The sequence below is a fragment of the Cnephaeus nilssonii genome (assembly GCF_951640355.1).
Source record: "Cnephaeus nilssonii genome assembly, chromosome: 4".
NCBI classification, from domain to species: Eukaryota; Metazoa; Chordata; class Mammalia; order Chiroptera; family Vespertilionidae; genus Cnephaeus; species Cnephaeus nilssonii.
Window position 1 is genome coordinate 92,550,180 of NC_137075.1, and position 18,523 is coordinate 92,568,702.

Here is an 18,523-nt window from a genome sequence, read left to right on the forward strand (position 1 = left end):
TTTGAGCTGCAGTTTCTTCATAGGTTAGAGGATGGATAAAATCTAACCCAAAGGGTTGTGAGAATTAAGTACACATATTAAATCAGTTGTTTGCTTTACTATCTTGCCTCTAAACTACTCCCATTTTAAGATCCAGAAGAAATTTAAAATCAAATGTATTAGAAGATCACTGGTTTGTTCAAAGAATAAAAATGACAGCAATCACAGTTTATTAAAACTTCTATAATTTTTTATGGCACCAATACAACTGTCCTATGCAGGACTACAATTAAGATTTATTAAAACATAAAAAATATGTTCTAGAAGAAATACTAGAAGAAATTCAGATAAGCCTTTTTTAAGTTAGAATTCAATCACATTCTTACCTTTTCTTCTAGGTTATCCTTCAAACTCTGATATTTTAGCTTTAGTTTTTTGTTCTCATTTTCATTCTGGTTTAATTCCTCTGTCAACCTGTCACACTGTAATTTTAACTTCTCTAGTTGACAAAGATGGACTTTGGCGATATTCTTATCTTCTAAGCTTTCTGCCTGAGAAAAAGAGGAGAAAAGAGAAAGTCCACTGGCCACAGCCAAACTGTACACCAAACAAATTACACATTATATCACCAGGCAAACACTTCCAGTTGTGGCTATCTCTAAGAGTCCCTACATAAACAGAACAAAAGAAATGCTCTTTGCATCTATTCAATCACTCCTTGGCACTCACTGGGCATTTACTGAGTGAAAAGTACTGTGCTCGGTGCTGACAATAACAGATATGAAGAGTAAAAGAGACAGATGCCAAAATCAATTTATACAACAATGAATGAGAAAACCTTAATAAAGGTGTAGGTGGAGTACTGTGACAACCCAAAGGACACTAACTCTGCTGGGAAGGAAAGGAGTTACTAGAGAAGTGTCCCAAGTGGGAAGTACTATGAGCTACTATTACTGACTGATCGGTTTCTCATTTATACTGGTAAATGGAGCTTGACAACATTCCTATTCAACCTAAACCTCCTGATTCCTGATTTTGGTGACAGAACTGTGTACTTTTTGTAGTAATTATTAATACCACTCCTGTAGGACTAAAAAGATTATAAATTGCAGCAGCCAAGAAACTACAAGTAACTTAATATGAAGAAAAAAAAAGTTACCAGTGATTATTTCAGTATCAACACTGTAATAAAGTACTTGGTTTTTCATCTTTAATTGCAATATAACAGAATCAGCTTTTAAAAATTAGGAATAATATATTCCATGTATGGAATTTAATGAAAATTTGCCATGTATGTAAACTTACAGACTTTTAAAATAACAATATAAACACTAGATATCATGCACTATTCTAAGATATTTTGTGTAGCTTCATTTCATTCTCACACCAACCTGACCAGGAGGTACTATTATTTCCATGTTGGAAATTGAAGCAAAGAGACACCAATAACCTGCCCCAGGGTAGCAGTGATTAAGTGCAGAGCCAGAATTTGAACCCAAGAATTCTCTCCAATATCCATGCTTTCAACTACTCTGCCACACTGCTTTTCTACAGGTACATACACCACAAGGTTTCAAAAACCAGCGGGTGCAACTTGCAGTATTAACTGGTCACACCCACCAGTTACTAATAGCCTGTAAGCAACTACATATAGTCTATTTATATAGACTTTAGTGCCTAAAATATACTTTTTCTTTTTATAATTTATTATATCTTTTTGATCAGTTATATAGGAACACAATTATTGAAAGCAATTGCCTGAAACAAGTTTTGTGAGTTTTAGACAAAATCTGTATTTTATTCATCCCACAAAATTCACCTAAAATTTGATGCCACTTGAAATTAACAATGAAATTGAGTTTTTATGAGGAATCGTGTATTCATAACCCAAAATAAATTTACAAAATAAAGTCTCTCATCAGGAAAAGTGGTCAATTATGACTTGAAGTTGCAGTAGAAGGCTTTGGCTTTTCTTTATGTCTATTAAAAGTGGAAGTATAGAAGGTTCCCCTAAAGCCAAGGGATGCTGGAGCTGGCTCACAGAGGCTACCAAGAACCAACTGTGCTCATCTCTTCCCAACTCTGTCCCTCTCCTGTGATGTCTTGTTTGATAGCTTGAAATCAGCCAAAGGAGGTATTTATACCACTGAACTTGGGAAATGCTACAAATCAGGTTTCTCCCCACCCCTCCAGAGAGCCTATTTTAAAACATTTACCAGCACACTAATGCCTAAGTTTGACTAAGAACTAGCTTCTTGTTGTGGTTTTATTATTATAGTTTATAAAACAATGGCACACTCACAAAAATCCTGTGATAAAGTCATTACTGTTCCCATTTTTTTTATTAAGTGCAAAAAGGTTAAGTATGTTGACCAAGATCATATGGCCAACAAATGGCAAAAGTATAGAACTCCAATCCTTGGTCTTTTAATTCCCAAAAAAAGGCTCTACAAAATTTTTTTTTGTTGAAGTCATAATGAAGTGGTAACCCAATATCCTTCAAATATTAACAGCAGCTACATTGTTTCATTAAAATATTTTACATTTAATTTTTAAAATAGTTATGAGAAGAGTATTTCTAGATGGAGAACTATAATTTGTGCAGTAGAAAAATAGGGGTGAAATACCAGCACTTATTAGACTCAGAAAAAGTAATAAATTAAAGCTGAAAGATAACAAAATATAACATTTATAGAGCTACTATCCAAAGCACTCTTGAACATAATTCAGTCTATTAAATATTCTGTGATATTATCAACTCCTTTTAATTAATATAAGTAAGCAAAAGTATAAGGTTATATTAATGAAATAGTATGAGGTGAGGGTTGTTCCTTACGGGTAACTCATTCAGTTGAAAAGCAAAGTGCGAGGCTCACAGAAACTCAGGTTCTCCTTTTAAGCTCTTGTGTTGCTTTTGTGCCACATTAAAGAGTAGCTGCAACACCCTTCCTAAATCTCAGTCTTCCAAAAAAAAAAAAAAAGTCTAACAGTTTCAGGGGATACACAGAATACTTCTAAATTACATATTATTTACATACAGTTAATTTTCTTTTTTTTTTCTTTTTTTTTTAAATATATTTTATTGATTTTTTACAGAGAGGAAGAGAGAGGGATAGAGAGTCAGAAACATCGATGAGAGAGAAACATCGATCAGCTGCCTCCTGCACACCCCCCACTGGGGATGTGCCCGCATCCAAGGTACATGCCCTAGACCGGAATCGAACCTGGGACCCTTCAGTCCGCAGGCTGACGCTCTATCCACTGAGCCAAACCGGTTTCGGCTACATACAGTTAATTTTCAAAGCTTATTGTCTTCTCATTATACATGAACACAAAGTACTTCCTAAAGAAAAGATGAGGAAATTAGTTTTCCCCCATTACAGGGAGAAATCCAAGCCATAAAGATCACAGAGCAATTCAGGAGCAAGTCCTCTGATTTCCAGCTTTTAAACAATTTGACCCACCCAGCTGGCGTGGCTCAGTGGTTGAGCGTTGACTTATGAACCAGGAGTTCACAGTTTGATTCCTTGGTCAGATATATGCCCAGGTTGAGGGCTCAAACTCCAGTAAGGGGGTGGGGGGGAGTGTGAGGCAGCCAATCAATGATTCTCGCTCATCATTGATGTTTCTTGTAGGGAGCAGCTATCAGGTTAAGCCTTGGAATGACCTGTGGCAGGGCCACAAACAAGTCCCAGCTTGGAGGGCAGAGCCCTCCCAGCATAATTAAGCTTGACCTTATAGTCCTCCCTTGTTCCTTCCTAGATAGCTAATGGGATGAGGGAGGTGCAACAAGTGCTGCCAAAACAAGATGAAACTCGAAAGAACATTGTAAGCATGTTGACCACTTCCCTTGTTTTGCTTTGTGTGCTCTTACTATAAAATAAAGCTTTGGCTTACAGGCTGCATCACTGAGTCCTCATCCAGGCACAGGTGAACCTACCTAGCCCCAACCGTATTCTCTTGTCTGTCTTCTTTAATCCTTCACTGCCCCTCCTCAGGTTCACCCCTGGCCGGGCTGGATGCAGTTCAGTTTCTATCTCTCCCTTCCTCTCCCTTCCTCTCTGAAATCAATAAAAGTATATTAAAAATATTTTTTGACCCAATATCCATTAAATATCTTCGGTTTGTCTCAAACATTATTAAATAATGTAAAACTCAAAGGCTAACATGGGCCAAATAAACAAGGTTTAAGTTTATGTGGGCCGCAAAAAACAAAAGCTTCAATTTTCATAGATTCGTAGGTTTATTTTGAAAAGTATAGTAAGTATATAAAAAAGAACACGAGCAATGATAAAATTAATGTTTTCTTCCTGCTACTTGGAATCTCTTCTCTGCTACTATCTTTCCTACTTCGGGGAAAATCTTGTTCACAGTGATAATTTTCAAAACTGACCCAAGGTGAATGTCAGTAATTCTGGATCTGACCGGAGACTTATTTCCTTTCATAATTGTTAAGTAACTGCTCACACCGTTATATTGGCTGGGCTGCAAAAATATTCATTGTGGGCCAGATGCAGCCCAAGGGCCGTGAGTTTGACATGCTTGATGTAAAGAGACACAAAAAATGGCTAAGACCAAATTAACTGTATGTGCTCATAAGACTTATGAGCACACACACACACACACACACACACACACACACACACAAATATATAAGGCAGCCTAAATGTGCTTGCTATTCTATACAACAAAGAGCTATAAAAACACAGAGGATTGGAGATTCATCCCAACTTCAATAAATCCATAGAAGAGATGAACAATTAACTGGTCCTTGAAGGATTAGGCTGCATTACAGGAAAGGACCATCCTGGAAAGAACCATTTCTCAAGCCATGACCTAACAATTCACTATATACCTATCCTCATTAAAAACCCTGCCTTCCTTTGAGATTCACACTATTTCTCATCAACTCTCCCTTCCCTGCTGGCAACAGCTGATTGACCAATCATCCTTTCTGGCATGTGATCAATTGATGCCTTCACAATAGCATCATAAATACCCAAATATCTATCCAACAAACTAACATCAAAGTTATCTGACCTGTTGTACAATCACCTTCATCCACATCCCACAACAGCAACCAATTGTATTATCACACCTTGGGCTTTAACTCTGAAAATCTAAACTCTAACATAAAAATTCCTGACCAAATAAGCAACCTACAATTGTAGATTCCTATCCTTCCACTCTCATTCCTTTGCCCATGATACTTCTTCACCAATGTTAGCTACATCAGTGCATGACATGCTCCCAGACTAGTCTCATGCAGTTTCTATCAGTCTTCACAGCAGTTTACATCTTGCCACTCATAAATTACTTACTGCCCTGCTGCCCTGCTGCTCTGCTGTACTTCAGAGGGGGGAAAGAGACTGGTTAGCATTCACATCAATAAGCTCAGACTATGAGCTTACTCAATCTTACTGGTTTCTTTCAAAACCTTCAGAGGAAGATGTGCCCTGTCTCCTGTTAAATGCTATCTACTCTATTTTTTATCTGACCTCCTCACATCTCCTCCTGGACCTTCTCCACCAATCTCTCACAAACAGAATAAACTCTCTTTTAGTTCTTCTTTTAGCCTGTGTGCCACATTTGACACTCTTGACTATACCTTTCTTAAACTGTTGTACCTGAATTTCCACTCTCTTCTGGTTCTCCTCCTCTCTTTCATATGTTCCTTTATTTTTATTTGCCAAACATATTTCTCAATTTTTCCCTTAAACATTGATGTTCTAGGGTTTTCATCCTCTTCCTTCTCCTTGCCATCACCTCATCCAAATCCCATGATTTCAATGACCACCAATGGGTTACTGGCTGTAAATATTTTACTTTAATCTCAAGTTCCTCCTCAACATCTAACCTATTATGTACTGACTATTCTACCTAGACTTTCATGGTTAGGCTTAAGTTCCCTTCTTCCTAACTCAACATGGATTTGATATTGTTCTCTCCAAATCTGTTCTGTCCGTATTACCTATCTTGACAAATAGCCTCATTATCCACCTAGTCTCCCGAGTCTATACCTAGACATCCTTAAGAATAAACCTTTTCCAGTACAGCAATGTAGTTAAGAAATAGGCACTTTACCTGGGTTCAAATCCTGTCTCAACTACTTTCCACCTTGGGCAAATTACTTAACTTCCCATATCTCAATTTCCTAAACAGAGAGAAAATAATACCATACAGTCTGCAGGAATATTAAATTAACACATGTAAAGTTCTTATAGTAATAACTGGCACAAACTAAGCACTAAAAAATGTCTTCTATTATTATGATTGTCACAGCTAATCAATCAATATAGAAACCATCTTTTATTTTCAAGATCAGCTTTCTTCATATCTCTGACCAGTGTTCATTCCAATAAAGACTGATTTAAAAAAATTAATAATATGGAATCTATATGATGATAAGCATCTTGGAGGGGGAAAAAATGAAGCAAAAAGAAGGGATAGAGTTATCACACTCCTGACAATCATGTTATAAAGTTATTTAGCCGCTGCATGGTGAAATGCTAATACCATTAGACTTGGAAACATTTCCCCAAATGCAAGAACTCAACTATGCATTTACCCAGGCACCTTTGATGTGGAAAAGAAAGGGTAAATCTCAAAAGCCTTAGGTTTACACAGCCCATAAGCTATCCACTTTAGTTACCATACTAATAAGGGCTGTGGTTATAGCTTCTATGGCCTTGGTAAGTCTTTGCCTTTTATATTTTAGGAGGTCATAAATGTTGAATGAGGGCACGTTTCAGACCCACAACTTACTGCCACCTCTGCCTTTTTCTGAACTCCCCAAATAGCTAATGGTTCCTTTTAAAAGGCTTCAGTGCTCTGAAAGAGGTGCTCCCAGGTGGCTGCTGTAACTCATTTCAACCTGGCCGAAGAGCCATGGATAAGCCTCTTTATTGTTTCAGCTTCCCATCAATGCTTAGGGATACAGAATGATCTCTAAAAGTTTACGCTCTATTAACTTCATGAGTCACCAGAAGAATTCCTTCAGTACCACAGATAATTCAGCACATGTACCTTAAGTGTCCTGATATGATTCTCGGCTTCACTCTTCTCTTTCTTGAAGTGCTTCATGAGCTCCTGGACGTTTTGTTCGTGTTTAGTTCTCACACTCTGCAGTGAGGACGTGAGATCTGCCAGCTCCCTCTGGTGCACATCACGTTCCAGCTTTAACTGGGTGATGATTGTAGCCGTTTCTTCATCTCTAGATTCCGCCTGTGTCTTGAGGTCAGAAAGGTTCTTAAGCACTTCCTTCCTGGCTCTCTGTTCCTCAGCCAATTTATTAGCCAGGTCTGCCCGGATGGCACTCAAGTTCTTGATGGCCTCTTGCATCTCCAGAAGCTGAGCTTTGTCCTTGGCCTGGCTCTTCTTTAGTTCTGCAATTTCTTCCTCCAAGTGAGCTTTCTCCACTTTCAGTTGGCTCTGAACCTTATTCTGCTTTTGGATTTCAGAGTCTAGCCTATGGATGGTGTCCAGGGAATCCTTGACTTCTAGTTCAAGGTCAGCTTGATGAGCCTTCACGTCACTTAGCTTCTGCTCCTTACAATGAAGCTCCTCCTCCTGAAGGGCCCGCTTGGTTAGGACCTCGTTCAATTCCTTTCGAAGGTTCTCTATTTGTTGTAACGCCACATAAAGCTGGCTTTTCAATTCATCCTTTTCTTTTAGGATCTACCAAGTTAAAAATACAAAACAAAAACAAATGACTATAAAATTCACCATAGAAAAATAAGAAAATAAAAAATAAAAGTCAGCATAGACAATGCCAGAAAACAAAATAAAGTTTAATTCACAAAGAAAAATATTTGTTATTTTTCCTTTAAAATATTTTAGCCTAGAAAAAGAGGAAACATACAATTATTCTGAAGTAGCACTACATTGAAATATGTTTCAGATTTTCATTACCAAAACATCAATCCTTGCTCATACATAATTATTTAAATGTAAGATAAAGTTGATCAAAAGAATAAGGAAAGAAAAAGACTCCTATTATAATTTATCAGAGGTTGAAATAATATAGTATAGTTTATTTAAAATAACAATGATTTGCATTTCAATGCCATACTTTTAAAAAGGGAAAACTTCAAACCGATATAGAAAATATGAGAAAGCACACAGATACAATCTAAGAGAGGTAATGGTATAAACAGCCATTATTAATAAAATAATGTCAATAGTGACGAGAAACACAACAGTACATAACTAGGAGTCTTGAGGCCCCATAAAGGTAGAAATGAGATTAGTTTAAGATTGGGAGCGGTTAGGAAGGATCTCAAGAGAAAAGGTAAAGGACCAGACAGCCATCACCTTCTGCCAGCCTCCTTAGGGGGGTTAGGGTATACATTGAGGGACAGAGATCAAGAACGGCCTTCTAATCCTCACCAATCATCAATGCAAATAAAAGAGCCAGCAGAGAAGGAAGCAGAAATTGCCACAAACATACCTCCAACACTGGCACCAAGGACAATATCTATACCTGCTTACTGATGCCCACCATAGCTCAAACCCAGAAAAAAATTAAGAGTCCCATTTCAGAATTTGAAATAATGGATTAAAATGCAAATACTGTTACTGGAAAGAGGTCCTGGCCCTTAGTGGGTCTGTCTAGGGCTAGCCAGTATTATGCAGGTTCTTGATTTCATGCAGGAAAAATTTTCACAACAGGAGTCCAGGCGAATTTTTTTTTTAAATACAATTTTATTGATTTCAGAGAGGAAGGGAGAGGGAGATAGAAACATCAATGATAAGAATCATTGATTGGCTGCCTCCTGCATGCCCCCTACTGGGGATTGAGCCTGCAACCCAGGCATGTGCCCTGACAGGGAATTGAGATGCTCAACCACAGAGCCACACCAGACTGGCCAGGCGAGTTTTAGAGAACATTTATTAAAACTGGGGACAGTGGAACAAAGAAGGGCCTAGAATAAAAGGAGAGGTACTAGGTGGGGAAATGAGCCTAGGCTGGGTGGCTTTGGGTCACTAAGTCAGAGAAAAAGGGGGCCTTAGGGACGGGAAAGGGGGGGGGGGTGTTTGCCCAGGATAAACTGCTACTGCCCATGCTGCACTGGTTGCAAGCTTCTCTGGGGTTTCTTAGAGTTTAGGAGATGCAGGCCTGTGGGGACAAAAGAGGGAGATGTAGGGGAATGGGGAGGGTGTGCTCCACGGAGGAAGTGCCCAAGCTGGGACCTTACTTTTGAGGGGTTTTTAAGGCTGGGCGTTTAGGGGAGGTCTTCAGGGAGGATCTCAATAGAATATTCATCAGTTTTATGCTGATGTGCCAAAATGAGATTTATTCCCTTAACTTCATTTGTCCTTGGGTGTGATTGGCAAATGGCACTAATTGGATTTCTGCTATCTATCTCCCTGAATAGGGTGATTTAAGCTATTTACCCTCTGGTTGGGGAGAAATGCAAAGCATTTACTCTTGAGTGTCCTTGGTTTAGGGAAGATAGGATTTACTAGATGGCTGCAAACTGCTGTTTAACTATCTGTCTGGGTTTCCCAATTCCTTTTGCCAAGAAATTTTCTAGCCTCTTACTATCCTGCCTCAATACTTGCAAGGCATTTTGACACTTCGTATTTTAATACATCAGTGTGAAACAATCCATGATAAAATTAGTGAATCACTCAAAAGCAAAGTTTCTTCAAGTCCCTCAGTTCAAACAGGGAGAAACAGAATGAAGCTGACATGAGAAACAATAAAGGAGGTGGGCGGGTGATTAAGCAGTTAAGCTCTGGCCAGAGAACTGAATTTGCTTCTCAGTCCAGTCATAAGTAGTTCTATGGCCTTAAGGAAATTATCTTTATAAAGAGCATAGTAGTTACATCATAGAGCTGTGAACACGAGTGGGAAAGGGGATACAAAAAGCAGGGCTGGAAATTAAGTTCAAGGAGAAACCTTGGTATTCATGCAAGAGAGTGATCAAAACTGTGAAGAGGGATAACTGATAAGTCGGTGTCCCTGGATTGCAAAGACAGAACACAGATAAATGAGTTCACTTTGGAAAGATTGTAAGGCAGGAAAAATGGCTAGAAATACAGATAAGCCTAAGGGTAGATGTATTGTTTTTCTACTGCACTGTAACAAATTCCAACAAATTTAGTGGCTGGAAACAATATCCATTTATTACCTCACTGTGTCCATAGGTCATAATTCCAGGCAAGGCATTCTGCTAGGAGTCTCCTGGGGCTGAAACCAAGGTGTCAGCTGACCTGGGCTCTAGTCTGGAGCCTTTGGGGGAAAATCCACTTCCAAGTTCATTCATATTGTTGGCAAAATTTAGTTCTGTGAACTTGGGTTCCTGTTTCCTTCCTAACTTTGGGCCAAGCATTGTTCTAACTTCTAGAAGTCATCTGATCTCCTTGGCTCAGGGTCTCTTCTGTCTCTGACACCAGCAACACCACAATAAATCTCATAGTTCTAAATCCCTCTAACTTCCCCTTAGCCCAACAGACAAAATTTTATCTGCTTTTAATGGCTCTTGTGATTAGATTAGGCTCATCCAGATAATCTCCTTATCTTAAGGTCAACTGTGCCATCTAACAAAACATAATCATGGGACTGATATCTCATCCTATTGACAGGTCCAGTCAAAGAGTGAAATGTCTTTGGGAGTCACTCTACTTACCACCTAGAGAAAACAAAAAGGGACAGAACCAAGTCATAGCTGTAAGGACACTAATACCACCTGAGAAAAAGGGGAGGAGACTTAAATACAGTGATTAATTTTTAGAGCAAGTAACAAAGCCCCCTGGCCATGAGTTGAGAGATTTCTGTGCAGCCCTGAAGATAAAAATCATATTTTCAAGATGAAGCTCAAGCACATAAAATGGCTTTGATTTAAAATACTATCATGTCTTCCTAAAGTTGGTTTAAACAGCAAGGATATTTGTTTTTTCCCACATAGAAGGAATTGATTGGGTGGCTCAGGAAGAGTCCTTCAAAGCTCAGGCTCTGATACTCTACAATTCTGCAGGTTTTACACACATACACACACACACACACACACACACACACACACACACACACACACATATCAACTCATGACAAAGGTAACAGTCAAGTTTGAAATTTCTTTGGCAACACAGGTACTAAAAACTAAGTAAGTTCATCCATTTGTCTTTGATTAATTGCTTGGCTAGTAGCCACAGCTCTAGATATTGTCTAGACATTGTCTCTGAGTCTGAAAATGTCAGTGTCTTAACCACCCACCTCAATATCCTAGACATTCCCAGGAGCCCTCAGTTGAAGAGCCTTTACCTTGAGGAAACTTAAAACAACAGACATGGGGCTCCTTTGTGTGGCCAGGAATGCTTAAGTAGAAGTGCTTGAAAGGGGCTCGAGAAATCTGGCTTGTTGTTTTTTGGTTGTTTTTGGTTGGTTGTTTTTACTTCATATTTATTTCTCCTATATGTCTGACCTCCCTCTCTTGCTTGGACTAACTTCAGGATGGATAGATAATTTGATTTTTCCAACCCTAAAAGACTCCAAATTATCATACTCAGAAAATTTGGATTACAGGTTGCAGATTTTTAATTTCTCCACACCAAAAATTTAGCTCTCTGCTTTTAGACAGACCAGTTTCAACCCATACTTGTCTTTCTCTTATAGGACCTTTCTGAAGGCTGCAAGAAGTACACAACATACCCCAACATCCTAAAGTTTTCTTACTGGTCACTTACTAGTAATACCACACTCTGAGATGCAGCATCAATGCCCCAAGAAATGCCTTCTGATGTTTAAACCAACTACTTCCAATAGCACAGTAAAGTGTGCCAGCTTTTCCTTTAGAAATGGATGATCCTCCCTGTTGTCACCCCACTTCTCCATTTAGCCAATCCTATATTTAGGTTCTTTTACTAATAGCTCCTAGAATTGATGTTTCACATCAGCTACTGAGAATAGGGGGAAAACTATAATCCAAGTTGGCTTAAACCACCAGGTAATTTATTATCATCTCCCCAGACAGGACTGCTGCAGACACAGTACGTCAAAGCTCAGGTCCACCTCTCTGCATTTCTCTCAGCAATACCCTCTCTGTGTGGGCCTTCATGCTCAGGGCCATAGCAAGACAGCTTCGGCCATTCCAGGCATTCCAGCCAAATACAACATCAAGAGAAGGGAAAAAGCTCTCATCTCATGCATCATTTTTAAGAGCGAGTAAATGTTTACCCAAAGCCCCCCAACAGACTTCATAGAGAATTCTTCATTGATCAGAATAGGCTTGCATGCCTAGTACTTGGGCCACATGAATTTCTGAATGGATTGGGGTGAGGAGGTAACCAAGACCACTATAGGAGCCCACTGACATTTCTATGTAAGTTTTGCGTGGGGATGGAAAAAGTAGAAAGCTAGGTTGATTATAGATTGAAGATAAGTAAAATGTGTGGGTGGAAGGAAGAAATTAAAGATGCCAGTGAGCATGTCATCAGAGTAGCTTTTCAAGAAGTCCAGTGTGATGGGAAAAAACTGATTCCAGGAAATGGTTGAACAACCAGAGGAATGCAGGAAGATGAAAATCAAATGCCAATGGTTCAAAAAGGAAAGGGGGAAAGAGGAAATGTGTAAGATCAGAGACTGAAATTTTGGAACTAGAGATCCAAACATACAGAAATTACAAATGATAACAAATTTTAGTCACAGAACTTAGCTGCTGAGTGGTTTGAAGGTAAATTAGGAAATTAGTGATGTATGAAGATACAGAATTAAATAGGTTAATGACTGAAACTTTGAGGTCGCCAAAGATAATGGCAAAAATTGCATGTAATGAAGCAGGTTGAAGGGAAGTCAGGTGTAAAAATCCATGAGAAATGTTGACGCATAATGGAAAAACACATCGCAGTCAGGAACAATGGGAGAATGTTCTAACCAAGAAAACCCTGCTTCTGAAGAAGATCAGCTGTAAGTAAAGATTATGAAAGAATTGTAATGGCTGGGCAAAGCCAAAAGAATGAGACTGTCTAAAACCATGATGGACATAGGAGTAGGAGCCAACTCCTCAAAGGCCTGATGACAAAGGACACATAGTTTTTTTGAATTAACTAAAAGGTGGCCAAGGAAATTAAAAATAGTAATAATAAGTTATTTATTTGCCTGTGAGGGAACATGCACACAGATTGCTAAATTATGCTAATTCAGGGTGGGGCAAAAGTAGGCTTACAGTTGTGAGTACGCAAAACAGAGTTTATTCTTATATTATTATGTATTAATTATTGTATAATTTTCCATACAAACAACTGTAAACTACTTTTGCTGGACCATATATATCAGTGATCTAGCCTCTCCTTAATAGCATTTGATAGGACAGCTTACATATTTTAAAAGTACTCACTTAAGCATTGATCATTCTCACTTTTTAGACATGACAAATTCAAACTTTAAAAGACAGTATTTATTACATATTGCTGTTGTTTTTCCTCAGCATGAAAGCAATACACAGAAGGAAAAATGACAATATAAGATTCTTGAAGTCAAAGACTATCAAGCAAAAAGCTCAATACACATGAGCAAGCCAAGTATTCTGCCAATTCAGAAAACACACAAAAACATACACATACACATAACCTAAGAGGATTCCTATTATCCATGTTAAAAATATATATGAATTTGGAATATTCAGAAAAGCATGTTATGAACAGAATCAGTTGTTTCTTTTCTTTAGCATTTTCCAAGCATGTATAAAAGCCAATGACTTCAAACAGCACTTTAAAAGTAAAACAAAGGTTTCATGCTTATTTTTGGCCTGAAACTAATATATTTTATGTCAACTATAATTTTAAATTAATTAATTAATTAATTAAGAAATAAGGACAAAAAGGTCACAACTTATGAGTAGATTATATGTATCTATAGAATTTTAGGTCTTCCAATACACATTCATCTACATATCCTTAAAGAACACCATGATTCCCTGATGTATACATCCATGCCATTGTCTTTTAAGGAAAGTATACAATCTGATTTCTGTTTGTTTCTGCAATCATGTGCCATTTGATTGATATTCCATATCCTTCAGTAATTAAGTAGTTTTTTAATCTACCAAGATTCCAAAAAGGTAAAAAGCAAAAAAAAAAAAAAAAAACCACACAAATAAATCAGAGCAATTTTTAGGAAAATAAAAGCTTTTAGCCTTCTAACATAATTTTTAATTAAGGTTGTTTTTTTTTTTTTTTGGGGGGGGGGGGGGGTTTATCTTAACCGGAGGATATGTTTAGATAGAAAGAGGAAGGGATAAAGAGAGAGAGAAAAAAATCCATGAGAGAGAAAAATACTGATTAGCTGCCTCCAGTGCATGCCCCAACCGGGATCAAATCTGCAACCTAGGTATGTACCCTGACCAGGAATCTAACCCACAATCTTTGGTGTACAGAACGACATGCCAACTAACTGAGCAATCTGGCCAGGGCCCTTCTAATGTATTTTTAACTGGAAAATATTAAAGCAGAAAATAAATTATTCTGGAAAAAGATACGGAAGTATGCACAGAACTATTTTTAAAATCCAAAGATGATATCTTTTGACCATATAAAATGGCTCAACAAAGATACTTATTAAACACTTAATTTATTCTTTAAGCCATAATGTGTTTTACTTGTCAACCAGTATCATTTTTATTTTAATATACACTTCCAAATATACCCTGGAGGCACTTTTTGAAAATAATTAGTCCTAAAAAAAAACAAAAAAGAGTAGGCTGTATTACTAATGCCTTCAGGTGGCTTTGAGATTGTATGAAGAATTAAATACTCATTAGTGGTATTATTCAGAAAGATGTAAAAAAACACTTTTTCCCAAAATTATTTACAATGTATTTCCACATCACAGATTTATTGGACACATGCATTTGCAGTGAAATATATGTTACCATTTCTTCCTTGATTAACTAACCATTGCTCTAACTGCAACATGCTGCATTAATTTTAAGGCTTTTAAAGTGGAAATTACAATGCCTGCTGTGATAATTGTGATACTACCCTAACTATGGCAATCACTTTAAAACTACTTCTTTGCTTATCATTAGCAATGCTAAGTGGTAAAAAATAATTATATTAAGAGTATTCTGGGAAATGATTGTTTAATAATCTTTAATATTCTGAAAAGCTCAATCTAGAAAACTCTCAGCACCATGGATTAGGATACTGTCTGATGGCATGGACTCTTCTAAATTTCCTCTAATTAAGTAAAATACCCAGATGGTTCTCAATCAATCAATCCCCCCCAACCACTGTTCCCCATAGCAACCTCCCTTATAGGCAGGCTCACTGAACCAGTTGTCAGACCAGGCTGACAGCAGAATAATCAAGGTTGAACAATTTCCTGGAATCAAATCAGTTCAGATTCAAGTCTGAAAGTTTTAGAGCTGTTTACTGGTCCACCCAGTATGAGCCCGATGGGTTAAACTGGAAAGCAAACATCCACAGTGAGGGCCAAGCAATCACCCTCCATCCTCTGTAGGTCTGAGAAACTCCTATGTAAGAGGTAAAACATCTTTTCCATGACAGCTCATCTGAAACAAAGACCTGTCACTCTTATGTGCTGACAATTGATTTCATAAATGTAACTGTCCTACATTTTGTTTTCTTTTTAAAGAAAGTCAACTTATTCAAATGATTATTCTTCCAGGATGTTCATAGTTCTTGACAAGTGACAAATGACAAAGAAGAAATGATAAACCAAGACTAAACATAGATAAAAATCAAATCATGACTTTCCTGCTTATTATCTTATAAACAACTGGGTTTAATTCAACCCAAAGATATACTGGAGAATCAACATACAAGCATAAAATCCATTTAAAGTAACTGATTGTGCAAGAGAAAAGATGATATGAAGTGCATACATAGATCAGTGAAATGCTTTTTGTTGCTATCAAAAGGGCACAAAAGCAGACTTAAAGAGGCTTGTGATCTGATAATACTGTTCATTCAGTGAGATTATCAATATCAGTCATCTAACTAACCCCATTATAGTGGCTGCCACAAAATGGTCAAGTAGTAACTACTGCATTTTTAAATGCTTCTTTTTAACAAATACTTAAGTTGAAGAATACCAATAAATGAGATTCTAAAATATATGCCTTGGGTGAAAAGTCACGTAATTGTTAAGAAAGATTTTGTGATTTTCTTATACATGAGTATTGAGCAATGATTTCAATGTAAGGAACTAAAAACTAAACTGGAGGAGGGGTTAGATCTATTTTAAGGGCCAACTCTGAAAAGCCATGGAATAAAACAAGGCTTTAAAAAAAGCCTTTACCTTGAAAGAGTCAAGACATAAACACTCTTCTATCAAGGACATCTTGATAGATTATATGCACAGCATGGCACACCAGTGTTTGTTCACAGGACAGATGAATGAATGGTTGGTCACAGCAAAAATAATTCCTTAGGAATTTGGCGTTTATACCTGATTATTCTTGTCTGTCAGTTGATCCAGAGTTTCAGATTGTTTCTCCATTGCTCGCTCTAACTTCTTATGCTTCAGCTTCCACTGCCTAATGGACTCCTGAGCTTTCAGTTTCAGCTCCTCTCTCCTCTTTTCTGCCTCCTGCCTCAGGGCCTCTGACTGCTGGAACTCCAGGAGGTACTGCTCAGCCTGCTTGGTTGCATCCTCAGCATGGTTCGTCAACTCGGAGATCTGGTGGTCAGCTTGCTTGCGCTTGGCATCACATGTCTCAAAGTGATTCTGGATCTCCTTAAGTTGATTCAACATCTGTATTTGCTGCTTTTCCTTGTTGTCCAATTCACGTGTTAAATTCTAGAAATAAAGCATGTGAAATATTAGGTACATATTCTTGTCAAAATTGGATGCATAATATGTCAAACAAGAGTCTCTAATGTCACTGAAATGGGAATCATCTGCATTAAATTTCATTAGCAACCGATCTAGGAGAGTCCTTTTCTTTTTTTTTAATATTTTTTAAATTGATTTCAGAACGAGGAAGGAAGAGGGAGAGAGACAGAAACATCAATGAGAGAAAAATGCAAACTGGTTGCCATCTACATGCCCCCTATTGGGGACTGAGCCCAAAACCTGGGCATGTGCCCTAACTAAGAATCGAACAGCTGACATCCAGGTGCGTGGGATAAAGCTCAATCAACTGAGCCACACCAGCCAGGCTATGAGTCCTTTTCTGTATATTTTATAATCACATTAGTTGAAAATAATATTTTATAAAAATATTTTCTTTTTCCAACTACTTCATTATCCAAAACAGGAAAATATGTATTTTCCAAATGAACACCAATAAAATAGAACCTTGCTGATGAGAACAACAATGTGCATTATTTTAATAAGACAGGATTTTGCCCAACTAAATATCAATGTTTTCAGATTATCATACAGTCATGTAATATTTCACTTCCTAAAATTGTTAAAATAAAAATTCATACAAAAAAAATGAGCGCTGATGACAAACAGTACAAATAACACTACATTTCAGAGTACAGTTAAAAGGCTCTAAATAAAAGGACTTCAAGCTAAATCAACATCTATAATGATAAAAGTATAATATGCTAATTAGACCAGATGTCCTTCCAGACAACCTTCCAGATGAAGCCGGGCTGCGAGGGAAGCCCAGATCCCAGGTGCCAGAGGGAAGCCGGTGCCGGCAGCCAGAGGAAGGAAGGCCCACTCTTGCATGAATTTCATGCATCGGGCCTCTAGTAATGTTGTAAGTTGATGGACTTATCTCAAGCTTACATGAATCACTGTAGGATAGATTTTTAAATAAACTCAAATTTATTTGAAATATTTATCTAATCCAGAATATAACCCAAACTCTTAAAAATCTAGCTTTCCTAAAGCACAGTTGGTCAATAATACATTTAGAAATTTCACTAAATCATCATGATTAATACATAGTTTTAATTTGAGTAGAATAGGTGCAGATCTAATTTTTAAAAAATTTTTATTGATTTTTAGAGAGAGAGAGAGAGAGAGAAAGAGAGAGAGAGAGAGAGAGAGAAACATCAATGTGAGAGAGAAATATCTCTGAGTTGCCTCCTGGGCCCACCAACCAGGAATCAAACTTGCAACCTGGGTATGTGCCCTGACCAACTGAGCCATACTGGCCAGGGCATGTAGATCTACTTTCAACCTCAAAAATGAGAGGACACTGCTTTTATATAACACTAGAGACCCGGTGCACGAAATTCATGCACGGAGGGGGTTGTCCCTCAGCCCAGCCTGTACCCTCTCCAATATGGGACCCCTTGAGGGATGTCTGACTGCCCGTTTAGGCCCGATCCCACTGGGCAGTCGGACATCCCTCTCACAATCCAGGACTGCTGGCTCCCAACTGCTTGCCTGCCTGCCTTCCTGATTGCCCCTAACCGCTTCTGCCTGCCAGCCTGATCACCCCCTAACCACTCTGCTGCCAGCCTGTTTGCCCCCAACTTACCTCCTCTGCCAGCCTGGTCACCCCTAACTGACCTCTCCTGCAGGGTTGATCACCTACAACTGCCCTCCCTTGCAGGCCTGGTCCCTCCCAACTGCCCTCTCCTGCTGGCCATCTTGTGGTGGCCATCTTGTGTCCAC

At 38.1% G+C, this 18,523-nt stretch overlaps 1 protein-coding gene across 8 annotated transcripts in view; it reads right to left on the minus strand.

The window, feature by feature from the left end:
* CEP128 (centrosomal protein 128) overlaps positions 1-18,523 on the minus strand; it is a 354,698-nt gene that overhangs the window by 214,242 nt on the left and 121,933 nt on the right. For all 8 annotated transcript variants that reach the window (XM_079768173.1, XM_079768176.1, XM_079768175.1 and 5 more), the window contains 3 exons: positions 16,391-16,741; positions 7,006-7,656; positions 366-530 (listed from right to left, as the gene is read on the minus strand). In XM_079768173.1, coding sequence (XP_079624299.1) covers positions 366-530; positions 7,006-7,656; positions 16,391-16,741 — 1,167 coding nt within the window. The remainder of the gene's footprint in view (positions 1-365; positions 531-7,005; positions 7,657-16,390; positions 16,742-18,523) is intronic.